Source organism: Leuresthes tenuis, unplaced genomic scaffold, assembly GCF_036924035.1.
Source record: "Leuresthes tenuis unplaced genomic scaffold, fLeuTen1.0.hap1 SCAF_9, whole genome shotgun sequence".
NCBI classification, from domain to species: Eukaryota; Metazoa; Chordata; class Actinopteri; order Atheriniformes; family Atherinopsidae; genus Leuresthes; species Leuresthes tenuis.
The window spans coordinates 14,996,329-15,023,435 of record NW_027325363.1 but is presented as its reverse complement, the minus strand read 5'-3'; the positions used below and the strand labels follow the sequence as shown (position 1 = coordinate 15,023,435).

The 27,107-nt window shown below is 40.8% G+C and overlaps 1 protein-coding gene across 1 annotated transcript in view; it reads right to left on the bottom strand.

Moving 5' to 3' along the window:
- Positions 1–3,292: 3,292 nt before the first annotated feature.
- grik4 (glutamate receptor, ionotropic, kainate 4) overlaps positions 3,293–27,107 on the bottom strand; it is a 216,195-nt gene continuing 192,380 nt past the window's right edge. The window contains exons 12-20 of the mRNA XM_072392488.1: positions 21,583–21,786; positions 19,110–19,223; positions 11,966–12,075; positions 10,820–10,993; positions 9,676–9,841; positions 8,891–9,116; positions 7,232–7,360; positions 7,017–7,135; positions 3,293–5,583 (exon numbers count right to left, since the gene is read on the bottom strand). Coding sequence (XP_072248589.1) covers positions 5,194–5,583; positions 7,017–7,135; positions 7,232–7,360; positions 8,891–9,116; positions 9,676–9,841; positions 10,820–10,993; positions 11,966–12,075; positions 19,110–19,223; positions 21,583–21,786 — 1,632 coding nt within the window. The 3' untranslated portion in view covers positions 3,293–5,193. The remainder of the gene's footprint in view (positions 5,584–7,016; positions 7,136–7,231; positions 7,361–8,890; positions 9,117–9,675; positions 9,842–10,819; positions 10,994–11,965; positions 12,076–19,109; positions 19,224–21,582; positions 21,787–27,107) is intronic.

Below are 27,107 nucleotides of genomic sequence, written 5' to 3'. Positions count from 1 at the left end.
CTGCGGCTCTTTTGTGTGGAAATGACCTCAAAAGATAAGAAAAATAAACTTAAACATAAGTTCAACATGAAGTACTCTAGAGATAATAACAAGAGAAAGGCAAAATAACAGTTAATGATGCAGGAAATATGATTTAGCTGCTCAGCATCGATAAAACCTCACTTCCCCCGCAGGGGGAAAGATAAACAGATCAGACTTCCAAGCCTGCCATTTGTGCATCTTTTTCATGGCCCTTGTGCTATGTTTTTAGCCTCTTGTCTGTGGGGTAATGAATCATTTACACAGGGATTAAGATAACTCCGTGTTCTAATGACCAATTAAAACATTAACGCAAGAGGCCTTTATCTGAAAACCAATATTTTCTCCGAAAAACCACAAGGAGCTCCTGCTCTCAGGGGGAATATGTTTCTGTTTGTTTCGAGTTTAATGGGACTGACTGCAGTCGCCTGAGTAATTAAATGAGGTAAGCATCACGCACCTATTAGTGTGGGGATCAGAAAATGATTTACTAACATTGTCCTTTATATAATAGTCCCTCAATGGAAAAGTCACCATGAATATCTCACATAGAGGCAACTCTTGGAAGAAGTGGAGCATTTTAGTTCAATATAAATAAAAGTATTCTATGTTAAGGGAGTAGATTTTTAAGTAGGCAGATATGAAAAGCTTTTCAGTGAAGGTTTAACTGCTGTCACACATACAAAACACTGTTTTGTCCAAAGTGAGCAAAATGAATGAAAAGATTTTGATTGAACTCAAAACATTCGCTCAGAGATGATGACGATGCTCTGAAACAGGTGGAGTCAGTCTTTAGCCTCCAGCTGGTCAATCAAAATGCCCACGCTGTGATTTCTCATGGAGGCAAGTGCATGAGAGGTACAGGGCAAGAACATCCACACAAGCAGGCAAACTGTATCCCGTTAACCCATCTGCGCACACAACAACATCCCTGAAATCAACGCTTCATCGGCTGTGGCTCCATCGATAACAGCAGCAATGAAAAGTGAGGGAACAAATCACAAAGTAAATGATGCTCAATTTTTATTTCTCTGAAAGACAAGCAATGTCAAGATGTTTTGGTCAATTTGTTCAGTTCTGTCGGTGAACAAAAGGCTGCGCAAGAGCCTTGACAGCATCTCACCTCGTGGAGGATTCTGCGCTCTGATTTATTTATTTTCTTTTTTTTTTTTTTTTCAATACACGAAAAAAAACAAGTAGTTCACAAATGAAAAGAAAAGCTCTCACTTTAAATGTGCACCAGTGCTGCTGTGAACTGGTTCGTTCCCACAGAAAATCTGCTATGTATCATTTCACACACACAGCGGTCTTTAGTGGCTGCCGAGCAGTGGATGTATACAGTGCATGATTTTAAGCTGGGAACTTTTGCTGTCAGAGAGGAGAAAGCAACGGTTTTATGAGAGGATGCAACCTTCTCAGTGGAAATGTGGTGGACAGGCTGAACAACTGCAATTAGTAGGCTGCTAAATCTCACTAAATGCAGAATTATACACAGAGCAACAAGATTTAAAGTGAAGGTTTAATACGGCTTCATAGCGCTGGACACAAAGCTTATGCTTATGTGAGCCGTTAGCATGATAAAATGCATTGGACTGAGTGCACTTTAATTCCAAAAATGCTTGCACTATCACTATCACCTATAAGGTAACTGCTATTGCTATGTGCCACAGCTGGTAAACTTGAGGTGTGAAGTAGCTTTTCACACACCCCTGCAGGCATTCAGTGCTCATCATGGGCTCCATAAATCCAACAACAGCAGCTAGACAGTGGTGAGTAGAGATGCACTTAATTTATGGACCCGGAGCACCGGAGGCTGAAGGGAGAGCAGAAGCGTTATGAACTCAACTTGACACAGCAGTGAGCTCGGGCTGAGTTTCTGTGTGTCACGCTTTAAAACTCACGCCAGTGTGCATGCGTGTTGTGGATATGCAAAGTGACATGAAGGTACTGGACAAAACTTGTCATCTTTAAAGCCGCAGTGGAGAGATTGTGCGGCAGGTACAGAGGAGTAATGTGAAAAACTGTGTATCGAACGCAGGGTGTTCACTCACCATCCTGAGGAGACTGGAATATCCACCGAAAATCACAGTGATGGCTGAACTACAAGTGAGTGGGAGCTTATATACCACATGAGTGAGTTGTTAAACTCATTAGCCTCTGTTCAGACTTTCTTCCCACACAAATTCTCAGCTGTTCAAAGGATTCACAAGTTTGCAGACTTTATATCAGCTATGGGAGAGAAATGAGAGGTAGATGGTTCACATCCTTCTGGTTCACTCAACAGTTCTCATGTTTGCCAACCCATACATCCACGTGCTGCTTCTTTGCGTGCGTCTTAGTCACAACAAAACTGGTGCACTGCCTGAATATTTTTTCTTGGTTAAATAATACAACTTTGATGTAAACAGCTGGGAAGGGTCAAATACGTCAGAGCAGAGAAGAGACAGAGCCAGAATCCTGCAGAATGAGGGCAGTTTCAATAAACGTGTTTATAATGGAATAAAAATGTCAACATAAGAAAATAAAGCATATAAAATATAACAGCCAAACCCTGCCGGCTTGCTCAGTGGTCTCTCAGAGAAGGTCGCCCAGTGTCTCGGTGGAATTTGTTTTAATTCTTACTCTGCTGCTCTCCATGCCTTCAAGGTAATTGGCAATCTCATTCCAACTATGCTTGATTTAGCACCCCCTGTAAATGTTTTCAGTGTTTAAGAAGTTTGTATTGAGAGCAGCGAGAGCCTTCCAACTCCCATGAGCTTCTTAGTAACATTCAATAAATGGATAGAAACTTCTTTTATAAAACAGTAATGAAATGTGGGTCTTGTTTTTCTTTGCAATTTGCCTTTAACAAGTTATTAGTTAAAAAAAAAACAGAACATTTACTTTAAATGTCTCCAAAGACAACTGTTTTTTTTTAGCATTCTGCCAACAATATGCGAATGCGTCAATAATTTAGGTGAGTCTAAATGTTTCCATATAAACATTTAACATATGGGAGTCTGCTCATCTCTGTTCTATCAACACAATAAATGTCCAACAAGCTTACTCCCGAAATGAAAAAAAAAACATTTTGACCATTACTGGGAACCCTGTTGACCAGGCTCTATTTACACACAATTTGTGGGTCAAACATAATAATCGGAATAACGGAAAACCGTGAAGACGGTTTAAAGAACGTCAGTGTGAATATGTAGTTTTTAAAAAAACAAACACAAATTACAGATCAATTGAATAGCAAACAGACAGCATGAGCACACATACGAATGTCTGATCCAAATCAGATATTTCTTTATGATCTTATATAAACATAAACACATTTAGATATGGAAAATGATCTTTTTTTCCTCTAGGTTTCTTCCTAAATAGAAGAAATTCTAACCATGACAACTTGCAGAGTTGATGAAGATGGAAAGCCAGCGTGGCAAATAAAAGTACAAGAGATGTTGCAGTCTACTTTTTTTAAAAACTGTGTGGAGGCAGTGGCCTACTTCTGAGGGACTGTGACTGACAGAACTTGATGTGCAGATTTAAAATGATGGACACATCAGAGATAAGTACACGGGGGTGTAGACAAGCGGATGACCTCTGAATCTCACTGCGCCACAGTCAGGTTAGCAGAACGCAACAGCTTCAAAGATGCAAAAATGTCCAAGGAGCGACTGTGAGTCATGTGTCTCTGCAGTCAGTGCAGAAAGTAACTGGTTCTTCAGAATCCTGCTGTAGGTGGTTGTTCTCATTGTTTCACTTCTGATAAAACGCAGCTAAAGGCAAAAATAAATTTCAACAACTACAACCAAACTGAAACACTGAATCTGTTTAGTCTTACATCAAATACAACAGAACGTAAAACTGAGTGAATCACTGTTTAGCTTTTACCTGCATCACAGAAATTCAGTCTCCTAAGATTAATATATTCCAAGTTTGGTTTGGGTGTTTTGCCAAAATAAAGTACGAAAATGTCAGAGCATATCTTAACTGACGGGGGCTTAAATACACTTCTAAGTAGTGTGTAAAACAGCACATTAAATAAAGTTTAACTACCCTGACATTTAAAAGTCAAATACAAAATCGCCTATATTTTTTCCAGGGGCTCAATGTTTTTGGTTGGTTAAAACATTTGCTGGGTTTGATTCATGCATGGGCAAAGCTAAATCATCCCTGATTACGTGAGCAGCAGAAAATAGCCTCTTTTAAGCTCTTACTGTGCAAGAGACCGTGTATGTACTTGTAAGTGACAGAGCATTAAGAGGGCGTCTGATAAATGTGTCAAATGCTGCAAACAGTTAAAGGAGAGCCTGACGCCATGACACAGAGGAATGAGCAAATGAATGGATGTCATTTTTGGAGGTGTGTTTGCTGTGTGTGGCTGTCATGTTTTGAAGCAGAAATTCTTTCAGTTCAGGTCACAACTCAGCCACCATTTCAAGAATTAATCACTCGGTGAGCACCTGCCAACACCTCTGGACATGCAGCGCTGTCTTTCAGAGATACCAACGGTTAAAACATTTTTTAGTAATATATTTGAACTATAAAAGAAGTTTGTGTGTTTGTTTTTCAAGGTTCAGTTGAGTTTGTTGTCTTCTCAAGGCTGTGGTGCTTATCTTCAGACACAAGGTAATACGTATGGAGTTTGGCACTTTAAAAAAAAATTGAAGAATTACCTTGCAATAGTACCTTTGCAGCTCTATAGAGGCAATACATGTTCATACAGCAAATTGTAGGATAAAAAAAAAAGAAGTGGTTTAAAGTTTATTTTCTAACAATAGAGAAACAATATTTAGTACTGATAATCCAACAGAGGGCAAAAAAATAATTTAAAAAGAAAAAAAAAAGAAACAGCACAATGATAAATGACTGAAAATACTGCATAGTACAAATGCCCCATAGCTGCTTTTGTCCGTCCTGTTTTATAGGGTACAGTGGGCCAACAGGGACAGACCACAATGAGACAGATTCATTAGTTTTTTTCTCTGATCAAGGAAAAAGAATTTGCTCCAAGAGATTCCAAAAACTGACCGTAGGCTGTTGCCTCTAAGGCAAAACAAAACTCACAGCATTGTCCTGCCCTCCAAGAACAACTCTGAATTGCTGAATCAAAACACCACATGGTCTTTGATTCCTCAAAACAAGGGAGGTGGCTGCTGGAAAAGTCTGTCCTGCTGGATTACCCGAGCGTTATTCAGGTTCACTGCTATTTGTGGTCTTGTCCCATTCTATGCTCTCCTCACTGTGTGTGGGAGATGGGAGGGCCCCAGTGGCCCCTGCGGGACGCATCCTCAGTCCCTGGAAGCGTCGGCACTCGGGGCAAATCCGGATGTGGCTGCACCCCCTCGCTACCAGGGCAGCTTCCTGCGCCAGTCTGTGGGAGAGAGGCTCAGGCAGTCCGGTGCCCCCGCACAGTTTGCCGTTGCTGAGGCTGACGGCAGCGGCTCGCGCCCGACGTTCCTCCAAAGGTAAAGGTCGCGGCCGGAGCATCGACGTCGACCGCCGGCGCCTCACCTGAAGGCTGTCGCGACAAAACACGATACCCTGGAGCTCCCGCAGCATCTCCTCACACACTGACTGCTGCAAGCACACACACGGGAAGAAAAAGATAGGGTAGAGGGAAATAAGAGAGGGAGAGAAAGGGAGAAAGGCCAGACAATTCACTGTCTGACTGACTGGATCAGGACAGACTGATGGACACCACAGACACATAACACATACAATTCATGGTTACCTCTATGATCAGTGAATAGTGGGAACAACAGAAAAATAACAACACATATAGCACTTAATCAAATATTAATCTTACTCACATGAAAGACACACATTTACTCTTTTTGAACGATGAGTAAGCGCTCCACATGGTTTATGCTGTATGCAAAGTCACTGCAACTCATGTGGAGGGTACACAAGCTGCACATGAGCACAAGAACAACCATACAGATGCACGCAGGTACTAATACTTTAACACTCACACACATATGTACAAGACAAAAGTTCACAAGTTTGAACATCAGTTGGTGCTGTTCAGAAAGAAGAAATCACACGAGTTGGTGTTTGACTTTCTCATTCTGGATATTTATTGAATTGAAAACACACTGTGCAGGGCCAGACAGTTATCAAGTATCTTTTAAATGAGTAACATCCAAATAATCATATTACTGCATGCACGTCTGTCTTTGGATAAAGATTTTGTCTTGGATTTATGGCATCCCAGCCTTAAGAGCACTCCAGCAGAGCTGCTCCACAAGCACTGAAATGTTCTGATGAAAATGATATTTGATCACACGCCTTAAAATGCTCTCTCCTTCTCATTCCAGCTTCAGATTTGAATTAATAAGATTGATGTTTGACTCTGATTGATCTATTATCCAGTTTATAGGATTAGTGAAAAATACTCAGAGCTCTTTTGTCTCAAAACTAAATCAAGTAGAAATCTTTCTTTTAAAAATTCTCTTTTACTTCCAACAACTGGCTTTACTGACAGCTCATAATTAATACAAAGATCGGGCCAACTGCCACAACTAGACCATTACTGCCCATCATACACCCTCTGTATGGAATAACTTGTCATCTCTTTCAGTTGGATTTTGCATGCAGATCTGGAACTTTAAGATGGGCGTTGAAAGTTATCCTTTTAGAATAAAAAGTTTAAAACATTTTCAAAAGAACCACAACTATGAGCAAACTCTAATTTGCAGCACACTGTAACCACGTGTTCACCAGCATTATGAGCCAACAACAATCATTATTCTACTGCCTGGATATTCTTTGTGTATGGATATTCTTTTCCCATCAAAATAGAACAAATAAACCACACATGGATCTGAATGCGTTGAATGTGAGGTATATCTTTGGTTTGTGCTAGCTGGTTGAAGAAAGGCACTGTCAAGTGGAGGGAAAAGATGTCTGCTACACTTCCTGTCATCTCAACCTCTCATCTCCACAATACAGAGGGTGCAGGGAGGGCAGAGGGAGACAAAGCAGATGCAGGTTAGATAGCCCTCTCTCACCTCATTTCCTGGCGTCTGTCTTAACATCCAGACAAACTCCAGCATGGCCATGAAGATAGCCACCAGCAGGCCACACACCAACACCACAAAGATACCGCCTATGTTCTCCATCCCCAGACCTGGAAACATGGCAGCCGGATAAGGTAAGACGTGGAAGAATTGGGCAAAAGCGATGATTAATTAACATGAGGCTAAGAAAAATGAAAAATAAAGACCTTTGGCACGATGGTCCTCCTCCTTTGGACACTTGCCACCATCCCACCACTTCCTCTTAAGAATCTCCAAACGATTGTCCTCCTGTAGTTTGAGAATGGCGAGGTCAAACTCATCACGGTACACTGATCCTGAGAAGAAGAGAAGGACAAAGCTCATAACATTGTTTCCATCACACACGTTCCAAAAAAGTACATTAAGCAGAGAACATAAAGAACTCTGTCATTGATTTTTGGGGAAAACTCATTTGTGAGATGAACCTACGAGATTTTAAGAAGCAAGACTCAGGTTTATTAAATGAACGAGATAAGGATCATTTATCAGTGGATGCCTTGTTTTATTTAAAGGTCCAGTGTGTAGTGACATCAGTTGAAGATGCCGTGCCAATGCAACATGGCAGAGGCGGTGAGGATAACCCACCATATCTTTGGATATAAATTGCTTTTTATAAGACAACATGAACAAACAGAGAAAACAAAGTATTCACTTGCAGTTCATCACTAAAGAAAAAAAAAATTGAATATCAGATCACAACACCTGTGATGGATTGGCAACCTGTCCAGGGTGTACCCCGCCTCTCACCCGATATGCTCCAGCCCCCCCGCGACCCGACCGATGGATTAAGCGGGTATAGAAAATGGATGGATGTTCACAACACATTTTCTTAAGCGTATAATTGGCACAAACAAAGGAGATTTTGAGGTCCTCAGAAAAAGAAAAGAACATGCTCATCAGGCTGGTTACAAAACCACCTCTGAAGAAAACTTTAAGACCATTGTTGCTTTTACTACTTTTACTCGGACGATGAAAGACAAATAGAGTCAATGATAACAACAGATAATTCTAAAGGGTTTACAAAGTTTTGTGGATGTGAATAACTTAAGACACACAAAAACATCAGCCATGTTCCATTAACATACATCATAGGGCAAGCATGTTACTTTTTCTTCTTCTGGTGGTAAATAAGGAATCATGTTATTCAATAAAAGGGAGTCTTCAGATATAAGATTAAATGCTGCACCGGCCCCATCACAGTATGTAGTTTGGAACATCATCCAATAAAAAGTGGATTTATATCCTTTAAACATCAAAGGACTTGAAATTAATCTTGTTTACTTGAAGGTATGTTTTCCCCCCTCTGCAGTTTGACTAAGCCTGAGATCAAAGTGTAAGTAAACCTTATGTTTTTACTCTCAGAGTAGGAAGTGAGTCTCGCAGAAACAGTTTAACATTTAACTGGAACAATATTTCAAATTCCCTTTCTCATCAATCACAGCAAGGAAGCAGCTGCTCGATTAAAGTCAAGCAGCAAGTCTCTTTAGTTCCTCACTTTTTGATGATAGCAGCCAAAAGTTTGGCTCTACTGAGACCTTACTTTGCAATGTTACTCTCCAATATGACATTCATGCTTCATTCTCCAACTAATGCTCGCGCTTTTCTATCCCCGTTTGCAGGTTCACTGTAAATGAATTGGTGCATTTAAGTGAAACCATTAGGTCTGCCCACAGCTGCCTTAATTTTATATTGAACCATTTTTCTCCTTCACTCCTTCAATTAGTAATTTTTTTAAGCAGCACGCATTATATTCACTATTTGAGTTAAGTTTGTCTTCTCTCTTCCCTCATTTCTAATTCTTCTCATCCTTATTACTTCCAACTCACCCACTGGCATGCCAATGCCATAGCCCTTGGTGTCCAGTAGTCCTCCGATCTGAGTCAGGTTACAGTTCCTCTGGCGGTAGTACTCATTCATGGTGCTCTCTAACAAGTAGGCATAGTTAGAGTTGAGGACGCGAGCAATCCCCTCCTCTGTGCTCTTCACAAACACGCTGGGCTGCTTTGAGTGCATGAAGTTCCACATCCGCTGGTAGGTCTGGTACCGAGAGTTCTGCAAAGAAGAAAGACGGTAGACATGTATCAGCTGCAAATACTACTTCAAAATCTGAAATCTGTTTTTTCTTCAGCACAACTTTTACCATTTAAGTAGCTGCAAGTTTTGTAGTAGAAATTAAATCTTGGTATTCCTCGATTTATTCAAGGTCCAGTGGATGTACAAGAACAGCGGACTACAAGGCTAATGTCTCTTTTCTCTTCCCCGGATACCATTATTCACCAACCCTTGCCCCAGCAACACCCACTCTCCCTGTTTCCACTTTTTCTGTCTCTCTTTACGGTCAAGTCTAAAAGATTAAAGAGGATAGTGTGGGGCGCGGACAGTGTCCCCCATCCCCTTGAGAGAAGGGATATTGAATGGCTGTTCAGACAAGAAATAGATAAAACCTGTGGTTACGGGAAGATGACAGAAAGGACAGGAAGGTGATGATGAGGATCACACCTCTGATGACTCATTGATCACAGGAGGCTCTCAAGTGAGACTGCGCCTCCATAAGTTTGTTTGACAGGAACTCCAAGCGTTTTTTTTAATTGTGACGTGTGCAAGCTCTCACCTGAAAGAAGGTCATTGTGGATCCTCCGTGCATGGTGCCGTACTCTATCGCTGTCTGATCTGCTAGGTCGTCTACTGACTCTATTGGCACCTCCATCCTCTGTACTGTTAGGAAGGCGGCCAGGTTGGCAGTGTACGAGGAGATTATGATTAATGTAAAGGCCCACCTGTGTAGGAAGGCAGGGATAAAGAACATATGTATTCATCTACAAACATATGTAAATGTGCAGGCTGCTGAATGAAGACAGATTATCTGGGTCAAAGTGTAGGAGGACTAAAATAACCGCACACCTGCGACAAGAGGACACAGTAGGATATGCAGTGGATGATGTAGTGGAGGAAGTTTGTGTATGGACAAAAGATGACAATGCTTGGTTTTGGGGATTTTTTTTAGCTAAAGGGCACAGAGAGAAATAAACATGCACATGTACAAATTACTTCACTATCTCTTCTTGAAAGCTGATGTCCTGAAAATCTGGAGTGAAACTACCAGATCCAACTCACATACTGGAGTAAAAATGGATTATTTCATGCTTCTGAAAACAACCAATGAGTGTAATCTCGACCTCTCTAAACCTCTAAAATATAAACAAAGGATATTTTTGCATATCTGCCGATATGAATCAAATATGAAAATAACTGATTGACATGGCATTAACACGTTCAGTATTAACCAGCAGCTTTGAGGTTGGAAGGATGATGATACCTAACAGTGGCCTGTTTGGAAAACCTGGGTTGGAGCCCAGAGCATGTCCTTTGTATTTTTCACAGTATCTTTCTATTTTCAGTTTCTCCTTGCACGCTATGGTTCAGGTCTCTTGTAAGTCGTCTGTGAACATGGCGAGTTTTGTTTTATGCTCACTTGTGTTTGGTTAGCTTTAGGGCACTGTACAAAGAACAGCTATTTTAAACCGTGGAGGCTCTTGTCAAGGCTGGAGTGTGTGACCACTGGTAGTGAGACTGAATTTCAGAACATGTTTAGATCGGACATATCTGCTGTTGCAGAAATGTACAATTCAAACCTTTCTCAGTCATCCAGACTGCAAGATCACATCAAGTAAATGCATTCCCTGATGGAGCAATATTAACAAAATCGAGAAGAGAATGAATGTGTGTATATCTTTGCTGATATCATAAATACTAACCAAACTCCGCTGACACAACGTGTGGACAGAGCTCTGGGAGCGATGGTGGATCCTTGCTGCATGAAGCCTCCGACAGGGAACCAAAAACTGTTGCCCAGTGAATACTGGTTGATCAGCAAGTTACAGCGTCCCTTCAGACAAGGGTGGGGATTGTACCACTCGTATGGTGTAAGTCTGCGGGGTAAAGGGACAACAGAGGTTACAAAAACAAACAGAGACAGAAGAAATGCAGCCAACATTAGTGAAAACCCAAGGGACAGAGAGAGGTGAAGACAGAGAGAGGAGTGAATGACAAGAAGGAAAGTGACTCTAACAACCAGCTGAGCACAAAGTCACCTTGGCTCTCTGGAGAAAGAACCAACCTCCTTTTCACTCCCCATATGCTGATTACTGTACACTGTGTATTTTGTAGGCTCAAATTCTGCTGCGTGATATGTGAAAACTGTGTTATGTGCAGACTGAGCAAACAATCTATTTTATTCAGTATGATATCCTTTTGTTCAAACAAAATAAATGAGAAAGTTGCAAAGCTCAAAACAAAACACGCTGAGACACATAAATCTTATCTATGAATTTAAAATCTCATTTATACATTTTATCATTGCCTTGCCTAATCTGATCACGGAATATTATCCACAGTGGAATCCAGAAAAAAAATGCAGGAAAAGTGCATATATATTATTTTCCACACAACAGCCAGGATCATTAAATCACATAACTCAGCCTCTATAGGTGTAGTTAACACTGATACCACCCACAGAAGTCTCTTCAGAGGCACAGTATATACACCGCTCTGGGAAACTTAATTCAATTTTGCAAGCTGCTGTGTAATATAATTGGCTCTTTTTTTTTTTGTCATTTGATATTTTCACTGTAATTTCAGCAGCAGTTGTGCCAGTACCATCCCTGACCAGCAGGTGGCAGTGTGGTGCTTGAGACCAACCACTGGGAGGAGAACATCTTTTTCAATGAGATGAGGGAGATCAACCGCAGAAAGTGAACAGAAGCAAGAGAGCAGACACCTGTTTCCTGCCCCATGTATTCCCCTAACAAACCTTTTTTGTGTTTTTACTCTTTGTACACAACCCTCTCTTGATCTCTTGTTCTTTCCTTTCCCCTCTCATCTGTAGAGACCAAGTTCTTTACCTGGCCACTAGAAAGAGGACACAGCTGACAGCCAAGTAGGCCAGAAGCATGAAGAGCCAGACGCCAGGGGAGAAGGGATCCAGGAAGGAGAAGTAGCCTGGCCTACGTCCCTGAAACAGAACAAATTTACACATAAAGTACAGAGCTGAAATCATTCAATTTTCCACAGACCAAGCATTCATTTAATTCCACGTCCAAATTCCTAAAGGAGGAGCAAGAGGTTAAATACTTACTTGTAAAGGTGACAATGAAATAATTAGCATGTGAGAAAACAGTTTGAAGAGTCTCCTCCATACATTCACAGCCAAGATTAATTAAAAAGAAATGTTGCTGAATGAAAGTGTTGATTGCTTTGCTTCAGGCCAATTTGGTCTGCATTACCTAACTTTGACTGCTGCCTGCTTAATTTGGAGAACATAAAAGAAAGGTGACTGTGGCAGTAAATAAAGGGATTTGATGAGATAAGCATAGATTTTCCTGTCCAAAAGTAATATCACTATAATTATGTGTATCTCATTTGTTTGTAAGCATTCAGATCAACACTGCATAAAAGCACAAACCCGCGAACAGTCAGCAGAGTGGCATGCAGCTGTAAACTGATACAGCACCAAAGATTAGAACCTCTAATTTGAGCAAAATATGAAAACTACAGATATTAACTGACAACATTTTCTTGTTGATTAAGCTGGCGTATGCTGTGCTTTTACATAAAAGCTACACGGCATAGTATCAGGTCCAATTATAAAGAATAACTAGGGGTTATCACAAGAGAGTAAGGTAACAGGCAGCATTTGCACTTCCCATAAGGCTTCATGCTTTGGATAGCGGAAGGTTAGATAATCAGCTAAACTATTACAGCTACATTAAACACAATTTCATTTCCATGACCTATACTTGACCGGGGCTGCACAGGGGCCCAGCTCAGAGGAAAAAAAAGCAAAGGAGATTAATAGCTTTGGCTTGAGCAAAAGGGCTAGCAGTGCCGAGGCAGCTACAAGCTGTCATATATCAGTTTGGTTTGGTAACCGGGAGATAAAGCGGCTGAAATAAGGTCGGCAGCCAGTAGTCCAATGGGAATACAGAGGGTAATTTCAAATGTTTCATTATCCAGCACCAACAGCTATTGTCCTCTAAATGAAACCAATTACTGATGAACCAGTGTCAGTATGAGTGTGTGTGCTTATTTATTTGTTTGTGTGTGTGCATATAGTATTTCTTGCGTACATCCGCAGCTTATAGCCAGTCACCGAGGGAATATTAGCCATTTATACACAGATGCACGTCCACCATCTGTTAATGACTGTGAAATGGAGGTGGCTGTCGCGACCGAGAGGACAGTTTGAGAGTGGAGGTGATCAAACAACCAACTGTCCGAGGGTTGTTATGAGACAAACGCACTATACATCTTGAACAAATTCCTTATCTTCCGCTTCTACGACAACAGGCAGCATCCTGGAGCCTACCTAAACAAGCCCAAATCACTTTTATGGAAATATACTCAATTATGTGCTCCATGGGGAGCTCACGCAGGCCAGAACACTGCAGTGATAGATTTCTGAGGCCTCTCAAAATTAAATTTGAGGCAAAGAGGGTGAAATTATTATGTTGGGCATTTGCTATGATAAACGGATCCCTATTCAGACTTGCAGAGAAATGAAAATTCATTAATGCGTCTGTAATCACTTGCATATTAGCCTGGTTGAGTAAAATAAGAACGGTGTAGAATGCAGGAGAGGAGAATCGGATCCAGTATAATTTTTAGCAAGATACAAATCAGTCTGCCAGTCATAATGTATGCCATTCTATCTATAGAGTGGAATTGCTTATGACTATAATGATGATAGCTGACTGAAAATAGAGCAGTAGAGCGTTCAAACAAGATGGCTTTCTTAGAGGTAGACCACTGTTGTAAAGGAGGTACCGCAGCCAAGTCGCCTGTAGCTGGCAGTGACATTAGTGGGATAACAGCAGTATGTGCTGACATGACCCCTTCTGTTTGCTGGCCCAGTTTAGTGCATGCTGAAGCAGCGTTTTGCGAACTGCTGGCCCCATGTGCCCACATCTTAAGTTTCCACCAAGGTGCCATTATTAAGATGAAGAGAACTGCAAAAACATGAGAATATAATACTAACAGATGGCAGAGAGGAGAAGGTGCTGGAGAGAGGCTCAGAAATGATAGGAAGAGACAAGCAGTACAGTGAAAAGATGAAAATAGCAGGAATGGTGCTGCTCAACAAACTTGACGTTTGTGGTGTAATAAATTGATTTGGAACTCAGACAAAGTTATGTTTTCAGGACTCGGAGGAGAGATCATCCATAGGAGAAGCTGCAGCAGACAAACTAATGAGCACTCAGAGATTCAGATATGCAAATAAAAAAACTGAGTGAAATGTTTCACATTTTCAAAAAACATATAAGGATATCTTCTCCGCAATCATTATTCTAGTTACATTTTAAAAAACATTGGCGGTCAGACTGAGACCTTCATAAAACTGAGTTAATAAAACGGATCAGTATGTGATAAAATAGATCCTTGCCACCATGGTGTCTAATATAAAATGTTTTAAGTTTAATCAAATCTTGTAAAATTCTTTCATTAACATCAGATCAGATGACTGCGTGAAGAGGACCTCTTGCTGGCAAACCAACGGATCATCTTCACTCGACTCCGTAGCTCCTCTTGGCCCTACTGAATGTTTTAACAACTTTCAGCTCATTGTTTTGATTTTATTGCTGCAGCTTGACAGTTTTAGTTCACCTTCACTGCCCTCAGAAGCCCAATTTTTTTCACTCCACTCCTCCTTGCATAAACCCACTCTGTACTAATTGTTCAGCACCAGATAGCGGTCAAATGAGGCCAGGGATTGTCCTGAAAACGTAGCAGGCCGGCCATCCAGCAGCTGACTGACCAAAATCAGAGCGGACATAAACGGGACAAAAAAGAGAGTGGATATAGAAGTCATGTTTGCAAATTTTGCAAATATATAATAAGATATCATAATGATAAGATACCACTGATAAGATATCAGTGGTACAGAGGATGTTGCTGTGACTTGACAGAGCAAGCTAGGATAATCCTTTAAAAATGGCCTTAAATAAGATTAAATAACCTGAGAAACATCCTGAAATTCCAGTCAGAAACTGAAAAACTGAAAAACCTCACACTCACTGGATAAATGCAAAACTGTTTACCTTTTGCATTTGTTGCAATAGAAATCAAGTGCAAAATAACACCTCCTCAGAGAATATGGCATGCTTGGAAACCTAAAAAAATAAAACGCTGTTGTTTGAATTCTTTTAACAAACACACCCGGTCCCAGCGCAGGGCCCCCAAAAGAAGAAGAGGTTAAAAAGAGCAGAAGTTCATCCAGATGGTCTGGGATTGTTGTTTAAACACTAATCTCACGGACGTATAGCCGGTCTACTCTCTTTATTTTGGAAGGTTAGTCTGTGGGTGCAAGACAGACTGTCAGCAGCTTTGTGTTTGTGTGTGCCTCTGTCTCATATCTTGTCAGCAGCTCTCTGCGCTGTCAGTCATCTCCAACAAGGCAAAATACTGTATGCACTTTGGGGCAACCCAGTGTAAAAGGAGCACCTCTGCTCTGCACAGAGGCAGCAGGTAGTTCTCTGAAGGCAGGGAAAAACACAGCAACCACTGCTAATCTGGTAGCGACTGCTCATAGGGAGATAAACACTCGGAAGAGAGGCTTTAAAACAGATGTAACGACCAAACAAACTAGCGGTGTTGACAATAATAGTTTTTTTGTTGGATGAATTTAATTCAACAAGCTCTAAATGTGCGTTTATGAATGTTCACTTTTGCGACAGGTTGCCCTGTCTCTTCTCATTTAACCATTCGCTGCCGTGTTTGAATCAATTAAATTCTTATTGCAGCAGGGAATAATTATATGTACGTTTTTTCTTTTATCATGATGATAGGAAGGAGTGAACCAAATCATAGAAGGAGGTGAGATAATGCAGATGAAGCACAAATGGCAAAACAACCATTATGACCTGCTTTTATGAGCACATCTCAACAAATAAAAAAGCAAAGAATTGCTGCCTGCTACAGTAAGTATATGTCTCACAACATGTGGATCAAGAACTCATTCATTTTACCTTGCGATACCCTTGTTCTTGCTGTCCCTCGCAGTGGGACTGCCTGCATGCCAGGAGGGTGGCTGAAGGAGCCGGTGAGGTTATCCAGTCAAGGATTTCACCAAGTCATTGTGCCTCTTGGTATTCAGACCACACTGTTGCCCCCTGAAGCTGTCTGCCTGTATACTGACTCACTGAAGGAGACTTCCTATTGTCATTTGAAGTCCCACATTCACCATCTCAGATTTCTGTCCTTTAAGCTTCCCTTCTGTTTCTCTGTCAACCCATTTCTTGCCCATTCTCTCTCATGGTACCTTTCTTCACATCCCTCCCTCTGTCTACCTGCCTTCTGACTTTTACTCTGGGCTCTTTAATAATGTGCACATTGCTAATTGTATCAGAACAGATGCTGTCAGCTGTTACGCCTGATGAAACGGCTGCATGCACAATCTGTGGAGAGGAGTTGATTTAGCAGAGGTCACAAGGTCACATTTGCAGCAACATCCTGCTGCCTCTCGAGCTCGCCAGGTTGTCTGGCTTTATGTCAGGGTGATTTGTACACACGTGTGAAACTATGCGGGTGTGTGTGTCTAAATTTGTGCTTGTGTGATTTTGTCTGAGGACGTGTGTGGCCAGAGAGTCAGTAAAGCTCATTATGGCATGCTTTGCCCTCAGGGCAGCTGCTGAATCTGACACAGCTTGCATGCACCCCCAGTTAACTCTTATGTCTAATTAAGCATCACGGTCTTTTCTGTTTTACACACAAATGTGCTTCCTTTGTCAAAGTCGTCAAATTAATGGAACTGTTTGAATAAAAGAACTTGCACTGGATACAGAATATGGTTATTTATTGTAGAGATGCTAAAAGCAATAAAAAGAGAAGGTTTTTATGAGATGGGATAGACAGAAGCCTCTGTTGGCATCTGAGTTTGTAAATCTGAGGCTGAATTCAGGCCTACAGTGATACATTTTGACTACTCTTTCACTTGAAATCTCATGCGCATCATTTACCAAATCATATAGCATGCACTACTATATCACTGTATATAGTAGTAACCAGCTACCAATCCCAACTTGCCACACTATAGCTTGGTAAGATTGCTGAAAACAAAGACGTTCCTCTGCAGACAAGATAAAGACTGTCGTGAGATTTTTTTTCTCATATTTCTATTGTAGAGCCAGTACCCCAGAAGGAGTAAACAAGGCAACAGTGGTCCCTCCAGAGAATCAACTTCCTTGTCTCTTTGTGTAAAGTAACATGCTCACACAAAACCACACAGCAGGTAATTAAGTGTTGCGATTCATCGTTGTCCTCAACACTCCACAGAAAGCGTGACCATGGCAGTTGACAGTTATTATAATACAGGAACCAGGAGAGCTTTGCTTCAGATGTGTTCAAGTGCTGCATTTATTAAGTTTTCTTGCCTTTGGTGTCAATTCGTATTAAAGGAAGAGCTAGCTTTGAAGGTTGAGCAGTTTAGAGGATTATGCTCTATTCCTTTTTATCTTCTTGTTTTAAGAAAGAGCTATCATCCACATTGATCAAAAAAGTCACATCTTTAGAAAACAGAAAGAATGTCAAAACAAAAAAAGGTGTATAACAATAATACAATACAATAAAATAGAGAAACAGTGGAAGGGGGATGAGAAAGATGTATGATACATACCTACCAACTAGGGGGAGAAAGAAGATTAAATGGTAATTAATACCCTGCAGGCACTTGATTTTTATCGCATTCACTATTCCTATTGATCAGACTGAAATTTTCATTTTATGTTTGAAATAAGCAGCAGACCCCCTTGTAGAAATCAGTGTGGCTCAGATCAATAGTCAGTGGATTAGAACTAAACAAGTGCAGTCACAGAAATTCAAATATCGAATTTCAGAGCATGTCGAGGGACCACTGTGAAGCAGATCTAAGAAAATGCCAAGGGGCAATGGGAAAGTAAAGAGAGCATCAGGAAATGAGGGATGGAAAGAGAGAGAAAAAGACAGCGGATCTTGGCCTTCTTCATCTTTTATCCTCCTCTTTTCCCTCTACCCTTTCAGACACTGTTATCTCTGTTTCTTTTGCTGACCTATTACCAAAAAAATTGGCATCATTTGGGTCGAGTCAAATCTAATTCAGACCTTTGACTCTGTGTGCCAGTGCTATGGGAACGTCAGCTCCACATCATCTCCTCATGCTACCACCTGCCTGCTTCCCACCTCTGAGGTCATATCCTGCCCAGCAGCCCATTTAAAGCTGCACCTGCTGCAATCGATTGATTCTCCCAAACTGTTGGCACTCAATTGAGTCTCTCAGGTGAAACAAAGATGGAAGTTTGCAAGAATTGGAGACAGCAGCAAGATGGAAAGGGAACGGAAGTAAATGCCCCTCTGGGGTACTACAAAAATGTTAGGTTTTGCACATTCCAGAGCACCTCAGTGCGAACTTTGGCCAGTGCAACTGGAGCCCACGGTGTTCTCTTGGGTTTTGGGGCAAGAGTGATGATTAATAGGCCACTGACTCTGCAAACTCTCGCTCATGTCCACTTGGACTGCTGTTATTTCACTCTTTCTTGCTTGGACTTGCTGCACATGGAGGATATTGCTTGTGTGAATAAGATGGCCAAATCTAATCAGAAAGCAAGCACAAAACAGCGATGAAACTGCTACATTCATCAAGAGGTTCACACTATAAAACACACCATCTGGTGCCACCAGGATAGTGGGGCTCCAAAAGCAGGAGGAGGAAATGGGAAAACACAGGAGAAGTGAAAAGAAGCGGATAGTTGAATAGATGACACGGCAGGGAGGAAGAGCAAGGGAAGAGTAAAAGTATGAAAAGGATGGCAGAGCCATGAAAATGGACAGATAAAGGAGAAAGCAGCAGCTGAAATGTAAGGCACAGCAAAAAGGTCCAATTGAAGTTCCAGAAGGATTTAGACAGACTAACGGAAAGACTACACCACACAGGGTGAGTGGCTCTACTGTCGTATGTCTGCAAACTGTATGAGAGCAAGTTCAATAGGTTAAAGAAAGTGGAAGTGGGAGGTAACTTACCAGGTGGACACGGTACATGATGCTGATCCCGAGGGTCATAAAAGGCTTGGAGAAGTCGATCACCTTTTCACGCTCTGCTGTGATAGTCAGGCCAGCGACTGCCAGGTCAGCTTTCTGAAAAGCAAGTAGTATCACATAACTTGAAGGCAGCACTGAGCAATAACATCATTTTTTATGACACAAACACTTGAAAAGAAGATAAGGATGACATAATAAGAGGGCTATTGGTTGCCAAAACCCCAATAATGCCTTTTTGTATCCTTTAGCCTCTTTGTCCACCAATAACGCTATCTCTGGTGAGGATAATCCTGCATTGGCCTTGTGTGTGTGTGTGCGAGTGTGTAGGGTGCAAGAGAGCTCAGAGTAACCACTGTGGCTGCCAAAGAGAGCACTGTCAAGACAAATCACTTGACAAAGCAACGGCTGGTAAAACACACACTTAGAAAAACACAGACACACGAACATGTAGAAATGGTCAATGCAGCTGAATACTGGATTGCTTTCTACTAATAATATAGGCCAGCAAAGTGCAACTTCAAGGGATTTTTTTATCTCCCTGCAGAGCAAAGAGTGAAAGCAGTAAAGCATTGCTCTTTGTCTGCTGCAGGAGGGCTAAGAGGATTGGGGAGATGGTGGGGAATGGGAGGATGAGAGTGAGCAGAGGGGAGCGCTGCTGCAGCAGTGCAGACGCTCAAATCCAGAGCACTCTGTTTGTATGTTAAGGAATGCACGGGGAATCTCATTTACATAGAGAAGCATTTTGGATAAGAAATGAAAATGGGTTCATAATCTTTGTAACCTTTGAAACAAGTTTAAAATGCTATATCTAAAGGTCTGTTCTGACCTGTGTTCAAATTCATGAATACTCTTAAATTTTCCACCTTTTAAACCTCGCCGCTGCCTACACTACACACTCAAGCCAAATTGCTCCTGCTGCCCTATCGCCAGCCCCCAGGCTTTAACCCTCCGTCATCAGCTGCCCCCCCCTCTATCTCTCCATTGTTTAAAAGTCAGATTGCCTGCTCCCAGTACCAGAAGAAAGACACACAGGGAACAAATAGTCAGGCAATTTTATCAGAGGAAGTCACTGATCCTTTGAAAAATGAACACAAAGTCATAACAGCCACTGAAATATTCATGTGACAATAGAATATTAATATAGATTACTAGAGTCCTTTGCCCGCCTGCTGATATGCCTTCAGCTATCATTTAAAAAACACAATTTTTCGTTGGCTGCTCAATATTGCATCATCACGGTTTCCGCTTGCATTCAATCATATCGTGCTAATCCGGTTTAAAGGTCAAAAGCAAAACTTGTGAATAGAAAAGATGAATTAAACATGGCCTTTTAGGAAGCTGCATTTTACTCCAAGGGTTTAGTCTGTGGAGATGTAACATGGCTCTGTTCTGTAACTGCAGCTTTATGGATTAACCAGGACTTTACTCTGACTTCAGTATGGATTCCTCCTGGGCTGACTGAAAGTTTGTGCAGGCTGTCTCACACCAGTCAAAAAAATCCCCCTCACTTTGTGAAAATATGACCAGCGTAAATTCTACAGGTATTTGTTGTCTGGAATATTGTCAGGCTGTCTTCCTCTGCTACTACCATGAGTGTGTTTCATATCTTTTCAACTAATCCTTTAAACTTGCAGGCATAGCTGTTATTGTATCTTTTTACTCATTTTTCTTTAACTGTGCAATACTCCTCCAGATGACCCTTGTTGCATGACAAATAACTCAAATGTGTTTATTTTTTATTTTTCTTTGTCAGCCACTGCATTGCAAAGACTGCAATGAGAGCCACATGTTGAGTTAAACTATGGTCTTTCTGAAGGTCAGCCTTTCAAACGAAACTTACAGGGGGCAAAGCTGTAACAATAACAAGAGCAGGCACTTCTTGCTTTACATACTTTATGACTTCGCCCTCCATTAGCCCAGAGAATTAAGACAGATCACCTCTTAGGATTGGCTCAGTCATTCTCCACATCATCCCTTTCTCCTCTTTCTCACCCCTGCGTTCTTACTCACTTTTTCATACCAGTTTAAAATCTTTTCCACCCCCTTCTTATCCCCTTATATAACCTTATCTGCCTGTTAACAGCTATTCACAGCATAGCCGCAAGAATGCGAGACCTCACTCAGAGATTTAATAGCAATAGCATAGATGGATTCGGGGGGAAAGTCTGTTAAGGTCAGTTCAGACAGCTTGAGGAAAGGAGCTGACAGAAAACACGCCACCAACAAGCTGTGACTACTTAGAAAAATACTATACTTAGGCTGAAAAGGCCAACTGCTGAGTGAAAAACTGAAGGAAATCCATAAGCTATGAACTAAATGAAAGCTGAGCAATCCAATTTTTATTTGTATGTTCGCTTACATGAGAGTCTATGGGATGTACTTAAGGTATTGATGTGCATTTATTATTATTTGCAGGTTACACTTTAAATCTGAGCAAGAGGATGTATCAACATACTCTGGAGATAAGCTCCCCGACCATGCCGGTCCAGGTTCCATTAGCTCCAGGAACCCCGTAGACTCCATCCCCAACCAGCCGGATGCGATAGTTAAACTTGAGAATGTCTGCCAGCTCCTTCAACATGTCCACACAGAAGCCTTCGTAGCGTTCATTTCCCTCAAGTTCTTGGTGGTTCTGCCGTAGCATGACATAGGGATTCTCCTGAAAAAGACACATTTTGCAATGCATTACTGTATCAACAAATGGTAGTGTGACAAAGCAATGTAGGAGATGAGACTTGAGGGAATGTGACACATCTCTGGCACTTGTTGCTTTGACATTTCTAAAAATCTATGCCTTGAAAACACAAGGGCATCACTAAATCACTTAAATGTATTACTATTGCTTCACAGAACCCGACTAAAGACTTTACAGTGAGGAAGAATGCTGAAAGCATCCCATATGTTCCTTTGGAGGTCATGGTTCATATAGGGTTTACTGCCTTCAATGAAAACTGAGATTTGTGCATTCGAAGCAGAGCCAGGCACTAAAATCAAAGACACAACAGACGCTTGCTAATCTGCTGTATCCAGCAAAAAAACTGAATGAAAAACAACACACACACACAGCACCAAACACACACCTATTTACAACCTGTCTTTCAGAAAACCAACTCTGTGTTCGAGTGCCAGTTTATTTATGTCTTGTTTTGTCGTTTAGTTGATGTTGTAGGAAGATTTAAAGCGCTTGGCAGTGATGTATTTTGGAGCCAACCTTAGTGTGCTATCTTTCAAATAATGCAACTGTCAAGCTAGTGTGCTCAGATCCACTACATCACAAAAAGAGTGTTTATGTACTTTGCACCATCCCTACCCTGAAACATCCCTACATTCTGCATAGGATTTTAGTTAAACTATATTAGACTGGAAACTCAGTATCATACAGCAATGAATAACAAGTCTGACGCTAAAACAAAAGTCGATTTAAACTAAATAGGTTCTTTTTTAGTTACTATTGAAGACAAGTCTTTTAAAGGTGTGTAAAAATACACAATCTGAGTAATTTATATTTAAGGAGATTATCAAATACTGATAACACAAATGACTGCAGCACCAGAGCAAAGTGTGTGAACCATTCAAAGCCAACCGTGACAGTGAGCAGTGATGATGCGCTGCTGTTTTTTGAGGATTTGGAAGAGAAAATGTTTTATCATTGCCACAGCTGGAAATGCTTATAGGTGCAGTCCACTGGTGATGGATTTGTCTCACAGCGAATGTGACATAAATAGTTACATTGAAATTGAGAGTGTTTGAGAACTTGATGCACATCGGGTAGCAAAACAATTACTGTGAATTGCCCAGTTGCTGTCATAGCAACTGTTTGGTTCCACCTTTGAATATAGTTGGAGTTTGACACAGAGGGCTGAACTGCTTTGCCTTATTCTCGCTGCAGCACTGGACGGTAGAACTGCACGGCTGCGATAAGAATGAAAACAAAACGAATGCATCACTCTGCTCCAAGGATCTGAATATGGATTCAGCTCATCTTACCAGGCTCAAAGATTTACTCAAGCATGATGTCAATGACAAGAGCCTTTAATGACAAGAGAAGGTTTAATGTTTAATCTTTAGAGCCTAAGTTTGGTCACTTTAACTGTGTTGATACAGGCACTGCTGTTTTAGAATGTTTCTTAGATGACCCAGAGGTGGGGCCCAGAGGTGTGAGAATGCAAAAGTCTGCAGTATTGGTTCTGGACTTCTTGTGGACATTTTTCAATGAGCTGGCTAGTAAAATGTTTAGAAGCTCAGTGGGTGAGACAATCTTTGCACTGACGTAAGTAAAAACACCTGTTTGGCAGCAACATTCAAGAAATAGCACCTTAGTGACATCCAGCAGTGAATTTGCAGTTAACAATAAACTTAATACAACCTGCGTAATCACCCAAGGTAAAACATCTGCGGAGCCACTGTCGAGTTTGTCTGTTCAGGGCTGATTTAGAAACATTTTAGGAGCAAAAAAACATGTTTTTTATTTTCATTCATGAGTCTTCACTGATGAAGGCATCACTGTGGATATCAATTTGCATTTCTGACATTAGATTTCATAATAAATCCTACACACTGCAAACTTGAACAGGCTGCAGGTGTCATCTCATTGATGTAATGCAACATCTATGCCTGCTTATGTTTTAGTGTGGATGTGGAGAAGTATAAGCTGTTGTCTTTGGCAGAAGAACAGTGATACGCACTGATGAATGCATGCTTGTCTTCTCCTACAATTCACTTCTCAGCTTCCTGTAGCTTTATGTGAGGGAAGAATGGTAAAGTTTTCCATATCTATAATTTATTGCCTCTGTCGTTAGGATGCTCAATCTCTTAGAGTAAGGTTAGAAAATACTGACTTGGTATCTTGTATCACTTTATTCCTTGGTTGACCTGGGTAAGTACAGCTTGATAAAATGGGCCACGGAAACATCAATCACAAGAGCAAAAACAAAACCGCAATCAATAACACAGATGTTTGTCATTGTTATAACACTGTTATTAAGCCAACACTTTTCCCAACTCTTATATTTGCAACATTTCCTTTGTTTCAATTTGTCCCTCATTCTTTGGACTGAAGTGGCTCCGTGAAATTGCTCCTAAAACATTCCTGCGACCAGGCCAGAGTTGGGCTGCAGAAAATTAAACTGCAACAAAAAGTTAATCCTAAAACTTCTAACAAACAGTGACAAAAAACACAACAACTGTTTTTACAAAATAGTCTTTGTCAACTTTAGAATAGAACCATATAAAAATAACTATACAATGGATTGATGGGTCTATATGGGGGTATGAAAGTGCTGTCTGCCACGAGGGCCAAGAAATTCCATCTACCTTCTTTTGCACACCACAGCAAAACAGCAATAAAGCTATGAATTTGAAGCTATAAAGAAGTGCAGACTTTTAAAACAGCCCCTAACTCCCAGGCCATGAGGAGTCTGGTTGCAGACTGATAACTTCGGTAGAAGAGGCACACTTTTATATACCAGGTGCACACACGGATATTCACATTAAGCCTCATATACAACCACATTGGAGGTCCCCTTTTAAAATCCTATGATGTTCAAGACGTCTTTTTCACAAAACCCTCCTCGCTTTCCCTAAGAGTTTTCTTATCCTTAAAAACTTGCTCCTCAAAGTGGAGCAAACTGGCAGCTGAGAGCCACAGATGCTCTAATAACATTCCTAAAAGTACAAGGTCATAAGAATATGGGCTGGTTCATCTTAGTTTTTAAAGCTATTGCAACGTAGTGTTTTTTTTTTTCACAATGAATAGAATTCAGAAAGTACAACTATAAATGAATAAAATAACAGAGAAGGAAAAACAGACAATCCTTGAAAAATGGGGACAGAACTTGTGTGTATCAGTGCAAATTCATGTGCTCTTGCGTCAGTGCTTCTGAGCCAGTGTGCCAGAAAATCTGCCTTTTTGTCTGCTTTTATCAAGTTGGCACTAGGCGCATCGTCGAATTTTACCAATACATTTGTGAGTGGATAAAAAAAGCACTGGGAGACACAAGGGTTGTGTGAGGGAAAACAGGAAAAAAAGAGAAGAGTGGGCTGTAGTTGAAAGAGGCTGAGGATGACTCCAACAAGAGGGACTTGAAGCACATTCTGGGCATTAAGAATAAAAACAGTAAATATTGGGATGTAAATATTAAGAAGCTATCGTTTTTAACAATGGCAGGGACTATTGATTTAAGACGAGGAACAAAACAGAGAGCTGAAATGTCAGAGAGCTGGGTATGAGCCCTTTAAATAAATGAATGATATATAACACCCAAGGCTATTAAATAATTTACCAGCAGCACAATAAGCACAAATATTAAATGAAGCCTGTGGAAAGAAAGACAAACGTATGTGAGAGGGTGAGCTCGTGGACTTGATGGGGAGGGTTTCAGAGGTTTGTAGTCTGTACTATAAGGTGCTCAAATCAGTTTTTCTCTTTGTGAGCATCAACAACTTGGGTTGCTATAGTTGGCAAAAAAAAGACAAGTTTCACGTTAAACTAAGTAGTCATGACACTGATGCCGATTTCAGAATTGGTCACTTGTGAGTTTGTGTGTTTGTGGCTTTGGGTAACCATAATTTCCTCCCAAAACGTTGGGAAGCAGTGCAAAATGTAAATAAAATCCATCCATCCATCCATTTTCTATACCGTCAATCCGTTAATCGGGTAGCGGGTGGGCTGGAGCCTATCCCAGCAGTCGAATAAGAATACTGTACATTTCATAAACCAATATTTCACATATTTCGTAGAAATAATATGGAACATTTCATGTTTTTTATTACATAGGATGTATATAATAGTAAAACATATCAATAGAAGCAGTATGCAGCATTGTCTTGCTGAAATATGCGAGGCCTTCCCTAAAAAGGACGTCACCTGGAGAGAGCATATGCTGCTCTAAAACCTGTTTATACCTTTCAGGATTGATGGTACCTGTCCAGCGATGCAAGTTTTCCATTGGCACTAATGCACCCCCATACCAACAGAGATGCTGGCTTTTGAACTGAGCACTGATAACATGCCAGATGGTCCTTCTCATCTTTAAACCAGACGATGCAGCTTCCATGATTTCCTAAAAGTTTTTATTTGACCACAAAACAGTTTCCCCAAGTCCGTTTTGAATGAGCTTTGTTCCAGAGAAGACGACATCGTTTCTGGATCATGTTCACAGATAGTTTCTTCTGAGAGCTTTAACCAGTGTTTATGGATGGCATGATGAACTGTGATGAGCACTGATTTCTGAAAGTGTTCCTCAGACCATGCACTGATTTCTATGACAGAATCAAGTCTGTTTTTAATGCAGAGCTGCATGAGATGAGGTGTCTAAAGATATTGGTTTGGTGTTTATATTGGTTTTTGGATGTGTTCCTTGTTCACAGATTCTATGAATCTTTTGATGAGACTTGTTTTAAAACCTTCACAACCTTATTTTCAGTAACACTGATCTGAAGTTGCTCCACAATTTGTAGATGCAGTTTTAAGCAGATTGCTGAACGCCTGCGGAGCTTTACCTCTGGGATAATCTCCTTCTACAAGGTGCTTTATCTATATCCTTTCTTGTTACTGACACGTTATCAACCAACCTTACTTCCTGCAACAAGTTCCTCCAGCTGTTTCTAGTTAGTAGCACTTTCTGAGCCTTTCATTGCTCTCATCCCAACTTTTTCTAAATGTGATGCTGCCAACACACTGAAGATGTGTTTGAGTTTCAGCATTTGAGGTATCATAGAGGAATGAATGTAGATCATTCACATATATTTTGTGATGTCTACATGACTATTGCTAAAATTCTAGGTCATGGTATACCAAAATCAATTGTAATCCTATATTCTGATTATTTCACAGAAGTCACAGTATTAGGAAAAGATAAGCTACTTGTACAGCCTGCAAAAAGGCAACCATGAGAAGATGGTTCAATAAAGTATTTTTCTATTCTATTCTATTCTATTCTATTCTATTCTAACTCTAAATGACATAAAGAAATTCAAATA